Source organism: Lepidochelys kempii, chromosome 8 (assembly GCF_965140265.1).
Source record: "Lepidochelys kempii isolate rLepKem1 chromosome 8, rLepKem1.hap2, whole genome shotgun sequence".
Classification (NCBI taxonomy): Eukaryota; Metazoa; Chordata; order Testudines; family Cheloniidae; genus Lepidochelys; species Lepidochelys kempii.
This window is the reverse complement of record NC_133263.1, coordinates 30,923,479-30,941,704: the sequence shown is the minus strand read 5'-3', so window position 1 is coordinate 30,941,704 and position 18,226 is coordinate 30,923,479. Positions and strand designations below refer to the sequence as shown.

At 39.8% G+C, this 18,226-nt stretch overlaps 1 protein-coding gene across 1 annotated transcript in view; it reads right to left on the bottom strand.

Annotated features, from left to right (window-relative positions):
• Nucleotides 1-18,226, bottom strand: part of DOCK2 (dedicator of cytokinesis 2) — a 501,787-nt gene that overhangs the window by 310,878 nt on the left and 172,683 nt on the right. The window contains exon 26 of the mRNA XM_073355961.1: nt 10,552-10,700. Coding sequence (XP_073212062.1) covers nt 10,552-10,700 — 149 coding nt within the window. The remainder of the gene's footprint in view (nt 1-10,551; nt 10,701-18,226) is intronic.

The following is an 18,226-nucleotide window of genomic DNA, read 5'->3' as shown; positions in this document are numbered from 1 at the left end:
TGGATACGTCCTTCCCAAATGCCTCATAGGAAATATCTAATTAGACACTTTACTCTTAACAGAAAATTAACACACACCTACCTATATATCTATGTTAATTAGGTTATCGTTGTTTCCATGTTGTAGAAAGGGCCATTGTTTGAGACATTTAAAACTAGACTGAACAGAGCGTAAGAACAGCATGCAAAAGGCAACAATTCTGACTGCCAGGAGGATGGAATAGAACACTCAACTATTTTCAATTTCTAAACTGAATGGGTTGAATTGATTTTTTTTCAAGTTTCAGCTTTTTAAAATTTTTTATTTAATGTAAGTCAATATTTTATTTAATTTTAGACTTAATGGCTTAAATTTGAATTTATTTGCCTTTTATCTAAATTCTAAGGTAGTAGAAGATTAATATATTATATGGGACATCCTTTTTCTGGGGATTAAACCCTGCACCTAGAAGTTGATGGATTTCATCTATTAAGTCTTTCTAGACCTACATTTTATCATTTAAATTATTTTTTAGTAATCTGTGTAAAGGGGGAGGCTGAGCTGACTGTAAGCTGCCACAGTTCACCTGAATTGGGGGGAAAAGCTAAATATAGGATATGTGTCTCCCAGATGCAATACAGTACAGATACATACAATTACTTATGTACAATAGTGCATCCGATTTTATTATATGCCCACTTCTATCATGAAGGTAAGAGGACATTGCTCCCAGGGTAGGAGCTTTGAAATTGCTGCTGGAGTACAGCAATTGTTCACTGGGGCCTAGGGGAAGCAGGTCTATCACGGCTGAATGGGGAAGACACAATTAGAGAGAAGTGAGGATTTGTAGCCTCAATGCCAGATGTGTTTTACGCATGATAAACTGAACCAAAGGAGAGATTTTTTTAAAAAAAAAAGTTAACCTGAAGTGATCTTCGAAGTCCCTCCCGCCCCCCTCAAGGCAGATATGCCATTGATCCAGTCTTTCCCAAGAAATACATTTACCCTCCCAGCACAGTCCAAATACACATGGACATCTCTAAAAATGAAATATGGGAAAACGTGATAGTATTACTCATGGCTAGTTATTTTAGGGAAGTGCGCAAAACCCATTACTTTCAGGCTTTACAATTTATAGTATGAAGTGACTAATCTTAAGTGACCTCAAATGGTTTCCAGGTTAAAGACTAGACTGAATCTTTTTCTTCCCCATTTAAAGTGTAAAAAAAAAAAAAATTACCAGTTTTCATTTTGTTAAAACACTTTTTTTTTTCAACTCTTAAATGAAAATTTTGCTTTTCGTGTTTTGGTTTTTTTTCCTCACTTTTCCCCCTTCCTTTTTTTCCATGGGGAAAAGGTGGGAGGAAGAGTTAAAGTGAGAGAAAATGTGTTTTCCTCATTATTTGGAAAGAAAATTCCTAAAATTTTGAATTATTTCATGTTTTTCCTTTTAACAATTGCATTTGAAATTTCTCTGAAAAATTACTAATTTGACAATGAATTTTTCCCATAAGAATTGTTTTGGAAAACTCATTTTTCAATTTAATTTTTCATTGAAAAAAAATTGTTCAACCACCAGAACAGATGTCTTCATTTGCCACTTCTTGTTTGGTCATTGGATCCTAAGAGGAAGACTAGCCTTCCTGAATTCTGTTTCAACTCAACGTCCCAAAGTTAAATGACACAGGACAAGTGAACATGCAATTCTTCCTTTATTTTTTTTATAAGTTCAGTTTGTTTTGGGCCTGCATCTGCACTCTTTCCTCAGGCCCCCATCAAAACTGCTGTTAGTTTTCTTAGAGTAGAGACTTCACAATAGGCTGATAAGGAGCATTTTAGGTATTAACCTCTTCTGTGACTCCTTCCTATATCTACATTCTTTGCTAGAGTCCCCCCCGCCACACGGTGTCGCTGAGATGCCAGCATATAGGATATATATTTGCAGATATGCTACAGATACTAATGCCCCTGACACACCCAAGTAATAGGGAAAATCATACTCCATCTGAGTACCTAGAATTTTTCAAGGCTAGTGTATATTTCTAGGGTACTTACCCTTCCCACCCCATACCAAGAATGCATACACACACACACACACTTTTACTTAAGTGTGTGCATGGATTTGCTAAAATAGCACAATGGGGGAAATGATCATGAGATAACCTGCATGTGAGTGTGTGAAAGAGATTATACATATGTATCGGTGTGTGTGTGCTGGGAGGGAATTATAACTCTGTTAGTACAATCAACACTGGCTTTTTTTTTTTAAACGTCTGCAAAGTCCAGTTTTGAGAGAGTGTGTGTGTGTGTGTTTAAATGGAATAAATGTATGAAGAAAGAAGGAAAGAAAGAAAACAAAATGAAGCCCAGTTATAAAACCCCTAGTGACTGAACAAATTAAATGTTATAAATTATATACAATTGCAAGCAGTTGAGCAGGAAAAAGACAACAGCTTTTCAAGACAGCCGAGGAAAACAACAAAGCTTGCTCCTTTAAGGGCAGTCAGGGAATACAATCAATTTATTTCATCTTTCAGATTCAATGCGTCTTTCATAGGCAAAATGTAACTTGAATTTGGCGTTATATGAAAAGTATTGTCAAACAGAGTAAGGAAAAGCATCTCTATGAGCCATATTCTGCAGAGGCTGTAATAGATAAAGGAAGAGCAACTGAAACATGCGATCATATTATAATATCAATACCTTGTTTACTCTTTAATTATCTGAAACAACTTCACTTTAGATGTCAAGGGAATTATTTTTCATTCTCTAAATATCCATGCAATTAAAATAAAGTTTAGATTTTTAGGCGTAATCCTATTTTAGTGGATCAATTTTTAACCAGAGAAACTGAAGCCAGCTGCAAAATTTTCTTAATGAATGGAGCTGTTCTCAGTGGAACAGTGGCTGTTCTCAGCCTAAGTGACTGTGTTACTGATTCAGCAATGCCTAAGTGACTTAAGAGCAGAAGTTCAATTGAAAACCATTTTCCAAGTAAACGGAACTGCTGCTCTTGTGTCACTTGGGGTACATTTAACACAGCAACAAAAAAAAAAGATCCGTGGCACCAAGTCTCAGAGCCTGGATCAACTGATTTGGGCTCATGTCGTGGGACTAAAAATAGGAGTATAGATGTTCAGGTCATACATAAGCATCCATTAATTTAAAAGAACAATAGGACACTGTAGCTATGTAAAAACAAACATCTAAGAAAGGAAATTCATACCTAACCACCTTAAATTGGGCCCCAGACATCAAAGCACCAAACTAACAGGACAGGATACTTCACCTATTACTATGTGAAAGTTTAGATGGACAGCAGTGGCAGTGTTTTGATTCTGGCAGAACCTCACACTTCAATGATCAAGCCAAATTCATGCCTAGTTTTAGAACTGGTCAATTTTTTCCCATCTAAACTTTTGATAAAAATGGCTTTTGGATTAAAATGAAAATTTTCTTACTTATGTGATTGATCTTCCCCACGTCAACTGTCTGTAACAGAACGCACCCATATATACACACACTCTACATACTATTGTAATATTCTTTGAACACAATATGCCTTGTGGGAAATCATTTGAAAACTAACTCTTCACTGGTCAATAGCATCATGGTGAAACGTATGCAGCAACATTATATGTAAAGCTATTATTTTCCCCTGTATGGCGAGGTTAGCATATATTCAAACTCATGTAGCCCTGACTGAGCTAAACAAAGATATGTGGGTTTACCTCAAGTAGTAAACAGGGTCCTTGGGACAGCAAGAGGAGTAAACTCATTTCCTAAAGGCAAAGGACAAGCTGATGCCTCTAGCCAGGTGCCACAGTTGACTGGCAATTACTGGTCAAGGAGCCATTCTTCGGCAAGGAAGTGGGAGTGCAAGAATAGATTGATCTGCATTTTAGCAAACAACAACATGGAACCTCCATCACCACAAGACTCCATGTCTCCATCGTCATAGACGGAAGGAACTTTATCTAGGATGCTCAGGAAAAGGCATTTTAAAAGGTGACTGGACCATAAAAATGAGGGGCAAAAATACCCCAGGTTATCTTTCCCTATCTTCCACTCTCTCTCTCTCAACTAAGACGACAAAGGAACCAGCCTTTTGACTTTTGGGAGGGATCCTGACAAGAAAAATTGATTAGCAATGCTGCTGGAAACATGTTGTAAGGACTTTATCTTGAATCAAGCCAGGGTTGTTAAATTTTAGCGACTAGATCGTGTGTTCATCTTTATTTATTTCTGACTTTAATACCTTATACTTGTACTCACATAATGTCTCTTTGTAGTTAAATAAGCTTGTTTGATTTTTTTAAAATCAAAACTAATCCAGTGCTGTGTTTAAACTGAATTGTTTGGTAACTCCAGCTGAAGTAGGCAACTGTTGAATATTGACCCCTTACAGGGGGATTGGACGTCTAATATCCAAACTGCTCCAGAGAGGGCTGGACAGTGCAGAACACATTTTTGGGAAAATCCAGGGCTGGGAGTATGTAGTAACCAAGGCTGCTGGAAGCCAGAATGTGGCTGTTGTGTTTCTGACAGGCTGCTAGGGTCAGGGTTGCTGGACCAGGGCTATAGCTATACACAGACACTCAGGGTGTGACCTGCCTGCTGGTAGGCTGTTTATGAGCAGCCCAGCTTCGGAGCCACAAAAGCAAAGCATTGTGAGGCACCCAAAGTAGCAGGGTAGGAGGTGACAACTCCTCACTGGTCTGTATTGCATCCCTGAAAGTGACACTGTCCCATCTAAATCAACGGGACTACTTGTTTGAGTAAAAAGAGAGAGAGAGGAGCAATGGCTTCAGGATCCGATCCTTTGTAAGGTAAATTTGAAATTTTTATTGATATCAAGCATATTTTAAAAAAAATAGATATTCCTGATCTGTAAATCTTGTGTGCAGTGTTTAAAAGAAAGGCTGTCCTCCCTTTGCTCGCTTTCAGGTATTTCCTCAATAATATTTTATTGTGGATAATTATTACATGGATCCCGCTCATCCATGTAAAGAATGGCACTTTTGGTGGTTTTTGTTTCCATTTTTAGAGAATTAAATGTCTCCGATTGGCATGATCTCATCTGAAAGCTAAGCCAGTTCTCAGAGGTGATAAATTACAGTTAAGTAATATTAAAATCATACTTTATTATTTTAACCATGTTTGAAAAGAAAAATATTTTCTATCACAAATCTACTATTAAAATATACACTGAGTGTATTGTTGTGAGCATCTCCTACACTGTGTAGACACATTTTCTCTTTTGTCTGGACTGTTATGTCATTGGACATCTAATTTGTATTGGTCGAAGCACACTGACAGTGCTTAAATAGCAAAAACCCCTTAGAATAGTATCTAAAGATTAAAATAAGTTTTAAAACCTATTGCTAAAACTATCATTAATATTTTCAAAAATACAGAATCAATTATTTCACTTTTCAATTTTGAGAAACAGAACATCGCTGTTATCTAATCTTTGTTCCTATCAGAAGTCTGAAATGGAATAGCTACTCAAATTCTCAAATATCTAAGTTTGCCTCCAGGACATATCGATTGTTGATCTTTATAAAGATGGTGTTTCTATTTCAAGGTCATATTTCAATGACTAAAAAATGGGTGAGTAGAGACTTTCTTGCTGAGTACAGGCATTCATTTCATTTTTCTTTAAAGATTATCCCGGGATTACAGTGTATTTAACCCACCCACCTCTGAGCATTGCAGAATAATTCACGGAGAAGACACTCAGTGGCTATACAGTGGGAAACAACATTCCACATGTCTGCAGAAGGTAGAGCTTGGGGTATATCTGCTCCAAATTATATGGTCCTAACCTCAACTCTGCAGGGATTCACAGTCAAAACGAGAACTGGATCAACATAATCTTATTGCTAAAGGCATCCCACTTATCTCCCAAGAAAAATTAAAAGGCAAGAGCTAACTGGGAGGCTTCTCAAGAGCCAGAGAAGTCAAGAACCAATGAACAGAACCAGCCTTCGAAAACCTTTGCTCCCACTTGTGTCTCGGGGTTCTCTAACACACTTACAGTGATGTGTAGAGTACATACACTGTACACCTTCTAGCACAGGTGTGAATAGCTGTGCAGACAGTCAGGCACAGTTTAGGTGAGTAAAGACATGCCAGAACCATAACATCATGTACCCTACATGACGCTCTATACTCGCCCAAACAATGCTTCCCCGTCTACACTATTTTTAGCAGTAGAGCATCCCACTGCCCCTGTCTTTCCTTGCCACAGGGAAAGGCCCCCGAAGCAGGAAAAGGCCCTGGCAGGGAGGAGACAGTAGTGAAATGTTATGGCAGCATCCTTCTGCTGGAGACTTTCCTCACTACTTCCCCCTGCCAGAGCCTTTCATTACCATACTTAGCTACATATTTCAGTGTGGACACAACCTGCATTTCACTGTAGATATACATACCCTAAGCACCATTGCCAGTGTAGACAAGGCCAGGATCTGAACAGGTCAAATCCACCCATCTAAGGAGCAGAACACTGTGCACATTGTACAAGGTACTACTTATGCAAGGTGATCAATCCTAGGATATTTTACTTGTTAAAACTGGCCAAGAGTAGCCACCAATTTGCCATTATCATCAATTTTCTATAAGGCAAGATTTAAAAGTCTAGCTGCTCTTTAAACTTTCAGCAGCACACTAGTATTCAAATGGTTTTAGAACTGAAGTATTCTGAAGTAAAATCTAAAATAAGCAGTTTTCAAGGGTTTTCAAAATTGCTGAGCGCGCAGTTGCCAGAGTTTCAGTAAACATGGAAAACCGAAGAGAATAAAATATTACATTCCACTGAAACAAGAACATGTTTGTTTAATCAGTTTTGCAGTTTATCTACCTGCTGAGTTTTAGGAACAGCTGCAGAGATATCAGTTTAAATTTGAGTGTTTTCAAATTTTGCATTTTCATGAAGTTAAAAACATTCATTTCACATCAAAAACAAGATCTTTTCAAGATGCAAATTTTCAAAGCCACGTTTTACTCAGCACGTGAACATAACAATATAAGAATAGCCACACTGGGTCAGACCAAAGGTCCATCTAGCGCAGTATCCTGTCTTCTGACAGTGGCCAATGCCAGATGTCCCAGAGGGAATGAACAGAACAGGTAATCATCAAGTGATCCATCCTGTCGCCCATTCCCAGCTTCTGGCAAAGTATACTGAAATGAACTCTGTTTCAAGAAAGGAATCTGAAAACCATTTTAAAATTTTAGCTCTATTATCAGAATCAGAATGAAATGTTAACAAGTCAGATGTTCTAAAGCTTCACCTTTCTTTGTTAATACTTCAACACCTCTACTTCAAAAGGAAATAAAAGGCTTAGAGAGGAAAATTGCTTTTTCATTATCTACATATACTTCAAAAGGATTAACCAGTGACCCTAGACTTCTCATTCCTAAACTCTTTGACAACGGGTATATTAGTAAATGTTAGAAATTATGAAAGTAATACTTTTCACCTTTAACATGGCAGCATCCTAGAACTGAAATGGAGTGATTTAATTTGAAAAAAAATGAACCTATTTAAAATATATTACTTGAGGTATGTAATAAGTTTGTGCAGAACACGTACCCATCCTTTTTCATTCTTGTGTTTTGCTCACCATAGAGTTTCATAAGCCTGTAATCCCCTGCTTTGGAGAAACTTTGGTAGATTAAGTTTCACCATCTCCTTTGATAACTCCCTCTTTACATTTCATGTTTTTCCACAAGCCCAATTAACTATCATTTAGCTCCTCCATGAAATAAACGAGAATGAGAGAATAAGAAACCCCTGAAAATACCTCAAACTTTTCACCCTTACAAATAGGCCTAAAGTGCCTATCATACTTTGAGAACTACAGAACTATACAACCAATGTACAGTGGTGACTGTGTCATTGGGATATGGCCCCACTTAAAGGAGAGAAGGTAAAATCAGAGTAAAATAAATTTGTCTTTATCCCCAGAGTCTGAGACCCAGGGATCTCTTGGTGCCAACTGGCAGAGAGTACAGGAGTTCATAAGGGTTACAGGGATGCCCTGGGTTTGATATGTACAATACAAGCCCACTAAAGAATGTCATGTTAGGTCTCATCTGTAAGCATGTGTCATGCTGGTCCTCATAATCATTATGAAACGTTTGTACAGATAACATGTATGGAGTTGTGAATATATACAGACAATTATGTTCTCAAGGTTTGTGACTTGGGGCTGGTCATCAGAAGGTGATGAACAAGTTTCTTTCAGGCAAGACATGCTAATGTACAGAGACAGGTAGATAAAGTAGTGTATACTTCGCAATGAACACCTACTTACAGCCTAAGCAAAATGTGAATCAAGTCTCCATGGGAGGCTGTGGGTGGGGTGGGGAAGCAGCTGGAGATTAACCCATTTTACAAATGGAAGACAATGGATTGTTGGCACTATATGTGGGGGTGCAAATTTGCACCCAGTTATCCTTCACCAAGGGGAAAAGCTGGCAGCTGTCTTGTCTTATGAACAGAGCATCACATCAGTCTGGCTCTTAGACGCTGGGAGAGAAACTTTGTGAGAGCTTTATGCGACGGGGGAATATTATGTTAGTTACGCTCACCCTCTAGACAGTGTTTTATGATTTTATTTTATATGTAACCTTTTAATTCCATTCATTATACTTGCTTCTTTTCAAGTCTCTGTTCTTTGTTAAATAAACTTCTTGTTACTGTAAACGTAACAAAGTGCTGTGTAATTGTGATCTAATGTGTAACTGGTGAGCTGGGTGTATGGTTCCTCTGGAAGCAGAGGATCTGGGAATTCTGGAAGTGTCCAGTGAATAGGGGGCTGGGCACTCCAGGGGGACTCTTGGAGAACTTACGAGTGGGTGTGTGCATATATTGTTAACCTGTAAAGGGAACGTGCAGGGCCTGTGTAAGCCTAGAAGGTAGTGCTTGTGTTGCCAGAGGCTGGTGGAGTTGGTGAACTGACCCACCGTAGGCACAGACAAGGCTTCCTCACACTATGGAAAGGTGATAGCAAGGTACCTAATGACCCTGAATGCCCCCAGAAAACATCCCTGTACCATTGAGGGCATGTCTACAGTGCACGCTTCTTTCAGTGACATGTAGCGTACATCCTCACGAAGGCCCCCTAGCCTGGGTATAAATATCAGTGTGGAGAGCAAGACACAGCTTAGATAAGTAGAGCTAAAACATGGCTGAAAGCTGTAGGTAAGAACTTGGGAACTATCCTACACAGTTCTCTACTCGTCCAAGGCACCACGTCCACACTGGTATCTTTAGCAGAGGAGCATCTGGCTGCCTTCCCACTGCTGGAACCCTTCCCTGATACAGGGAAAGGCTGTGGCATCTCGGAAAGACTCCAGCAGCTTTATGCTGCTAGAGCCCTTCCGCACCAGGGAGCAAGGCTCCGAAAGTGGGGGAAGGCTCTGACAGGGGGTAGGCATCTGGGAGCTGCTGAAGCCTTTCCCTGCTGCATCCCCTCTGCCAGAACCTTTCACAGACACATGTAGTTACCCACCACAGCGTGGATACAGCCCGCTTTCTTCTGCAATGTGTAGCTACGCATATCCCACACACCGCTGCCAGTGGTATGTAGTGTAAGATGTAGCCTTACAGAGATTAATCTAACAGAAATCACAACTCTTCAAGATAAAGCATCTATGCCTGATGGAGGCTCCAGCGCTCCCAACTCAGGTACTTATGTGCTCATTCCATAAGAAGCATCCAAAGCAACAGCAAATCCTCTCTGTATATCCAGCCAGCCACTGCAGAACACAAAGAAGCCCATCAAAGTGTGCTCTTAATTAAGGAATACACGTACAGCTAAAGTAAGGTACAGTCCTCCACTTACATTCTGACCTGGACTCGCTGTTGTACATTCTTCACACAGTGAATCAGAAAACAACACTTTGCAGACTTAATAGTCAGCTAGAGAACAAGAGTTCAGTGATTACAGAAAAGCAGCAACTTCAAAAAATAGATCCTATGCCAAAGCAACGTCCCATTATACCAAGCAGAACCATCGTCTCCAGTAACACCCAAGTATACGAGGAAGCTGACTGACAGTAAATGAAGCTGAATCTTTCTTTGAAAGCTTTGTTCAATATATGTAATGTAAGTACCACTTTTTCTATATTTAGTAAATACTTTAAAAATAATTTTAGAAAAGAGGAAGATGTTTTATAAATGGGTAAAATGAACTTTAGAATAAATATTTAGGTAACATTCTAGTATACTTCACCACCTTAGTCTAAAATTAACTTCAACAAATTAATTTAGACAGGCCCAAGCCTCAGATGGAATAAATGGAGATTGATTTACTGATTTACAACATCTGACTACTCAAGGAATATTAAACAGAAGTTGAGAAGAAAAAAAGCCCTAGATTTTAGTATCTCACCTTTCATACCCTCACTGCTATAGAATTTTACCCCTGAAATATTGATGAGTTTAACTTGCCATCAACTTATATTTAGCATTTAAATGAGATTCTTCAGCATCAATATTTTACAATTTAATCAGCTCAGCCTCTGTAGGCTTGAGCCATCTACATCTTCATCAATACTTACTGTGTCTTGATAGCTGAGGACCTCCAGGATGCTATTGAGTAATTCTACACAGTACTTCTTCTCTTGAAGCTGAAGTTGTTGCTCTTCCCTTTGTTCTAGTAGTTCTTTCAGTTCTTTTGTAATCACTGGAAGCAGAATGTCCCTGCATTCTGAAAGGTAAAATATTCTCTTATGAAAAGGAAAAAATAAGTCAATGTTATTTTGAAATAAATCCTCTTTGAAACAGTGAAGCACAATAAGCTCTTCCTTTCTCAGATTTAATAGCAGAAGTCTCCATCACCTTAGTATTCTTGACAGGTTTCAGAGGAACAGCCGTGTTAGTCTGTATTCGCAAAAAGAAAAGGAGGACTTGTGGCACCTTAGAGACTAACCAATTTATTTGAGCATGAGCTTTCGTGAGCTACAGCTCACTTCATCAGATGTTTACCGTGGAAACTGCAGCAGACTTTATATACACACAGAAATCATGAAACAATACCTCCTCCCACCCCACTGTCCTGCTGGTAATAGCTTATCTAAAGTGATCAACAGGTGGGCCATTTCCAGCACAAATCCAGGTTTTCTCACCCTCCACCCTCCACCCCACCCTCCTGGCGCCAGCAGGAGAGTGAATTTGTGTGGGGGGGTGGAGGGTGAGAAAACCTGGATTTGTGCTGGAAATGGCCCACCTGTTGATCACTTTAGATAAGCTATTACCAGCAGGACAGTGGGGTGGGAGGAGGTATTGTTTCATGATTTCTGTGTGTATATAAAGTCTGCTGCAGTTTCCACGGTAAACATCTGATGAAGTGAGCTGTAGCTCACGAAAGCTCATGCTCAAATAAATTGGTTAGTCTCTAAGGTGCCACAAGTCCTCCTTTTCTTTTTAGTATTCTTGATTTCTCTCTCATGCCCCAAGGACTCCTCAACGTCTTTGATGCCTTCGCTGCTTACCAATATACTTCACACATAAATGACAAACCAGTTTAGATAAAATGCTAACCTGCCTTCAGCTAAGTTTGGAGTGTTGTTCAATGCCAGGGACACTGGTCTGTGAATACTTGTTGACTTCATGTATGAAAGACTGCAAAGAACTCCTATATTTCTTTACAAAGTGAAATGCTGTATTAAATCAAGCTGGGTTTATTTTCTGTTGAGATGTTGGGTTGCTTTTGTTTTTGTGGTGTGTTTCATTTTTGTTTGTTTGACAGGAGTAAGATTGCTTTTCTACCATAATTGATCTGAGGGGAACGTTTGAGACATGAAAGGATTCACACATGTCCAGAAAGTAAAATACGGGTAAGAAACATTTATTATTTCATAGCAAAAGTTAAGTAAATGTGAACCCTTCAGAGACACCCACTCGACAGACATGGAAAAACTTTTAAGAATGGATCTAATGAGAAGACTCCTATCTGCAACAGAAGTTCCAAATATTAAGAGCTGAGCCAATTTCTGTCCTCATTTTCAACTGAACAACCCCAATGAAATGAAAAGTCTGCTGTATCTCCAGCTCAAACAAATTGATATTTTATTTATGAGTACTGTTTCCGGGAAAGTTTGGGAGAAAGCACTACATGAACTAGAAATAAACAACTTTAAGAAAAGCTGAGTGGCTACAGGTAAAGAACAGGGATATTTCCGAAAGACTTGATGTTACATACTACCAAATAATTATTAATCAAGAACGCTGAGTATTATTTTCATTACAAAGTTGAGTCTAAAGTGAGCAAACAGAATATAGTAAAACAGTGAATGAGGCTGAGGAGACGTCATTTTAACTGCACTTTCCTCTCATGTCTCTAAAAACCATCCAGCAAGAGATCAAAGCTGAATGTAGCTTTAGAGGTTTCAACAAACCTTAGAACAAAAGAATTACAATAAATGTGCAGACCTGTTGAAAACTTTTCAGTGAGGCACTGAGCTAAAATTTTGACCAATTTGTTTCAGGTAACACCTTGTACCTTAAAATTGTTTTTGTAAACACAGATTTTTTTTTCCCACATCAAAAACTCTTCATCACGCTTTCACTTTTCACTCAGAATAGGTCTAATTTCTACTTGCAAATGAGTTTATTTTCTCCAGAAAGTGAGAACTTTTGAATGAGCAAACAAAACAAACCATGAAGCCTCTATTTTTTTTTTTTATTCACACAAATGTGCATAAAAAAACCTCATTTTTAAAAGCTTTGCTTTTTGCTGGGGTTTTTTAACTCAACACCAAGTAACTTCAATGTAACAATATAACTTCATTATATTCATGACCCCCCGTATACTTTAAATTGCTGAAAATTAATATTCAGTAAAGACAGTACACATCAAAGCAGTGAGACCAGGTGGGCAAGGTAATATATTTTATTGGACCAACTTCTGTTGGTGAGAGACAAGTTCTGTGTGGCTTGAAAACTTGTCTCTCTCACTAACAGAAGTCGGTCCATTAAAAGAAATTACCTCACCCACCTGGCCTCTCTAATGTCCAGGGACCAACACGGCTACAACTACACTGCATACATCAAATCAGTTGACATTTTCATCATGGATTATTACTTTTACTACGCACCTTGATCCAGCAAGAGAATTAAGCATGAGTAGTCTCACTGATGTCAATGGGGACTGGTCATGTGCTTAAAATTAAGCACCTACTTAAGTGTTTTGCTGGGTCAGCATCATAGTGCAGTTAGAGTACATGGTACTCCAACAAAACAAAAAGACAGATCCGTGCCATGTGGCTGTTACTATCCAAGTTGAATAGAGCAGTTTTACACAGTTTAGTCATCATCTACTCAGCTGAGTGTGCCATTAACATACATAACATTTTATATTAAACTGAACAATGTTTGTGATGCAAAATCCTCTTGGTGCCAACTGGCAGAGGGCCCAGAGGAAACACAGGATTTGACATGGATCCCCTGGGTCAGATAAAAGCATATTAACTTCACCAAAAGGTGGTATGAAAAGTCTTTATTAAGAGCCAGTAACCCAATGGTCATCATAATCATGCAAAATGTACGGACAATATTTAGCAAGTTATGTATCTATACTGGAAATTATCTTCTCAAAGAGGTGACATGTCAGACTAGTTCCTTTCTAAGAGGAGATAGCAGACATTTATCAACCTGTCTGAGCATTCTGCATTTTGTCTCTCACAACATAAGCCTATTTGCATACAGAGCCAGATGTCGATTAAAAGCTTACAAAATCAATGAGAGGGAATACACATTCTCAGATTTACAGACTCGCTGCTCTCAAAGGAACATGAGCTTACGAGATCACAACAGCACTTAAAATAAGTTGACAGTGAAAACAAGTAAAAGAACAGGAGTCATCCTGTTCTTGAAAAAGAATAAAGAACTGTCCTGATACCTCTAAAAGTACCAAGAGATACCCAGCATCTTTCACCTAGTAGGCAAGCTGACAGCATGACTTGTCTCAGGAACAGAAGATCACAGCCAAGCCAGGCTGTAAAATGCTGGCAGGACTTTGGGTGAGCTTTCCTCTGTAAGACACGAACATATCTACTTGGTATCACTGTGTTAAATAAGTTTTTACTTGTTTTCACTTTTAACTTATTTAAGTGCTGTGGCTATCTGGTAAGCTGGAGGGTGGTGTTCCTTTGGGAGCAGTGAGTCTGTAAATCTGAGCATGTCCAGTGGAACAAGGGCAGGACACTCCAGGACGACGCTCGGAGGGCTCAAGGGTTGGACTGTGCCTATCGCTAACCTGTAGAGTGACTGCAGGGCCAACGAGGCCCAGAGCGGAGTGTTTGTGTTGCTCATGGCACGTGGGGTTGACTGCAGGGCCAACGAGGCCCAGAGCGGAGTGCTTGTGTTGCTCATGGGGTTAGGGAGCTGACCCCCAGGCAGGCACAGACAAGACTTCCTCATGCTATGGGCGGGTGATAGCAAGGCGCCTCATAACCATGGTGCCCCCCGGGAAGCCTCAATATTTCATAACAAGTCTAAGAAAATGTATAGATGGTCTGCCTAATAGGGGAAAATCCTGACAAACAATTTAACTTTCAAATCTTGTAAGCAGAGACAGCATGGGCCTTTGGACAGGTCATGGGACTAGGAGACAGAAGATCCAGCTTCTATTCCCGGCTCTGCCACCAACTCACCATGGGACCTTATGTAAGTCACTTAACCGCCTTTGCCTCCATTCCCCCATCTGTAAACTGGTGATACCGATTCTTACCACTCACATGCCCCTTTGTAAGGTGCCTCGAGATCAACAGATGTTTAATTCAACAAGATAGCAAAGTCCCAATAATATATTAATATTGCTTCAGGAAGTGGTGTTTTAGCTTGGTTTTTTGACCATAAAACTAAGCAGGGTAACGTGTGGGGCAAGGTAAACAATAGCCAGAAGCATCGTTAAACCCAGTTGTAATCCTTTGACTAATGCACTTGGTTACAGACAAAACATTAAAGAAAAGTTCAGTCAAATGACAAATCCAAATTGTGATTAAGAATACTGTATAGCTACTTCAAACGAAACAAAAATATTTGTCTCCCTTTTTAAATTGCTGGGAAATAGTTTCCTTTTCAAAAGATGTTTGCAGCGGGACCTCCATAATACAGAACAACTTCTGGGCCGGGTTTCTCAAAAAACAGTCCTCTTCCTCCAGCATTATGAAGTTTGAGTTCTCAACCACTTCACAACAATATCTGTATGATATACTTTTAGGTAAGTTTTGCTTTTTCTTAGCTTTCCTAAACCCAGTGTATGTGGGGAAAATCGAAATATATGAATGCAAAGCACTGACCATTAATTGCTCAGCCCTTTGGTAGTTAACAGCCCTTATGCTGGCCCTCTGCAAAAAAAAAAAAAAGGTATGAATTTCACCTTCAGTGAACTGGTTGCAAGTTTATTTGGGAATACAACACAGGCGATTTCCACCTGTTACCCAGACAGTTATACCTGATAGTCCAAATTGTTTATTTCAGAACTCAGTGACCGTGAGAGGCCTCAACAACATGGAAGAAAAGCGATCCAGAGAAAAATTCCTACCTGACTGTAGCCAGACAGCCAACGCCCCCCGCCCCCCCTCAGACCAGCATTGCTGGAAACACAGGAGGAAGCCGGAACAGGGCACTTAACATATATTCCAGCACAGCCTTTGAAGCTGTGAAAGCACAGGTGTGCTGCTACAATGTGCCTCTGGGAGCAGATACAAGGATTAAGCTCACAGCAGGCAGAGGCCCTGTGACAGACATGGCTCTTAGCCCCTACTAAATAGTGTGATGCACACACACCAACATCCTAGGTGGGAAAATATTTACCCTGATAAAAGAAATGTCCAGTAGTCGAAACTTATTGTTTCTCTCCTTTGCAAGTGTAAACTACTCTTGCAAAAGCTGGCGTCACCCCGACAGACCAGCCTCAATTTGGCATAAGAAAGGAGAAAGAGAATAAAGGAGTACAGAGGTATAAGTAGGGGACCTACAGCACCATGATTTTTGAGTGCTTTTCACTATCTATCTGCTGGTCAGATAAGTGACAGCCTCCCAAGGCTTCTGCAGCTAAGAGGGTCCCTACGCCTTGTCCATTATTTGTCTTTCCGCGGAATTGAGTGACCGATCCTGGCTTGGCACCGCTGGAATCGAGAGATGCAAGGAGGGTAAGAAGCACCCACACCTGATCTCCTATCTTTAGTGTACACATATTTTGAAATAGAGCTCTATACTTTGTTTTCTTTCTTTGGGATTGTGGCTTCAGTTTTGTAACTTGTTTGTGTGTGTAACATCTCTACATTTAAATAAGTAGGCACTAGCAATTTTGTAACCACATGATTAGAATCTAGCTTAATAAATTTTGGTAACCATTTATGCATAAGCCTGACTTGTTTTCTCTGGTTTACTGTAAAGCAGCCAACACAATTAAAGAACCTCAGCCGTTTTGGCTCTAAAGCCTGGCCATTAGGTGAGAGTACTAAGAGCCTAGCATTGAGTTGTGCCGCCTCCACGGGGCAAACTCTTGGGGCACCTGTCAGTCAATCCTGGCTGCCCGCTGCGAAGGAGCTCTGAGCTCTAGCAGTTAAAGTCACGGGTGTGGAGAGGCTCTTAGTGCTGCCATTGGGGCACCTGTCAGTCAGTATTGACTGCCCGCTGCGAAGGAGCTCTGAGCTCTAGCAGTTAAAGTCACGGGTGGTTAGGACCTTGGGGCATCTGTCAGCCTAGCCCGGGCTGCCCGCCGTGAAGGGACAGTGCGTCCTAGCGGTTAAAGTCACGGATGGTATAAACGGGCATAGCTGGCACCTCACCAAACATCCTTGGCCGTCGACTAACACTGACCCTGACAGGCAATCAGCAAAGTGCAGACCACACTGGGAAACATCACCGCTGTTCGATATATTTGCTAATCCAGAAACAACCCCCACTGATACCATCAGTAACCCAGACCAAAATCCCAACCCCAAGGATGGGTAGGTGGAAGCCAATGCCCCACCCTGCATCTGGCAGCCCTCACATACCCCCTATAAAGAGGGACAGGCAAAAGCCCATTTGCTGGCTAATAGGACACTGGTCTCCATCGCTACTCCACCAAGCAATCAGTACCATGAAATTATTTAGATTTGCCCCCTTGCAAGTCCTTCTAAAGAACCCTAGCTAAGTAATGGCAATGCTTTTCTTTTATAATGCACCAGCTAGAGAAGAATCCAGATCACCTGCTTATAGCACTGCAGAGCCAATATGCAAACATGAATGACTGAGACTAAAAAGTACTGTACTCAGGATGCAATCATCACTGTATACACAATATGATTGCTGGCAGCAGGTAAGAAAGTGCCATTTTTACATAGTACCATTTGTAACCATAAATACACTTTCAAGCAAACAAACTGTACCTTAACTCAGTTCTCACCTTTTAGGTCAGTCTTATATGTTACCTATCTTTTTGCAGTAGATGCAGCAGTAACTACTCTTTAAAGCTTATTGTAAATCTACTCAAGTTTACATATTTAAGCACTTCAAAATGCTAACTTTTAACTAACGTGCATTCATAAATATTTCAGGGATTACACACATTGTTTTTAAATATTGAGCCAATTGCATATGCAAGACACTTGTCAACATTTTTATTGATGTTTGCTTGTATAAGGAACTGAACGGGCAGTTATTCATTATTTCTGAAAAATATATGATCGTAGCTTTCAAAAATATCACATCAGTGAGTTAAACCACTTTTGTCGGTTACAGAATCAATGGTGATTGCTATGCAGCTGCTATGACAGCTCAGTCCATACAATTACAGAAGTTTACAAATTCTTTTCTTCAGTTACCTCACCCATCTCAACTTCCCTTAACTTCCAGGAAATGAGTCCTGAACATTACACGCAGGAACAAATTTCATACCTTCCAGGAAAAACATCTACATTGATTGGCCCAAAAAAATTAAATTCAGCTTCACCACTTCAACAAATACAGTCTCCCCAGAGGTGCCTGAAACTTAGCAACTATTAAAATTTCCTTCGAGTATCTTGCAAGAGAGAGGATGCAATTGAGTAGTAAATCCCCCAAAATTATATATCTACAGAACTTTGTCTCAAAACTATATTGAGACATCAAAACAAAGGCTTTATGCTCAGGATATTTTATAATTGAGCTAAAGTGTACTTTAAATTATGAATCAAAGAAAATTCAGGACTTCATAGACTCACAGGGTTGGAAGGGACCTCAGAAGGTCATCTAGTCCAA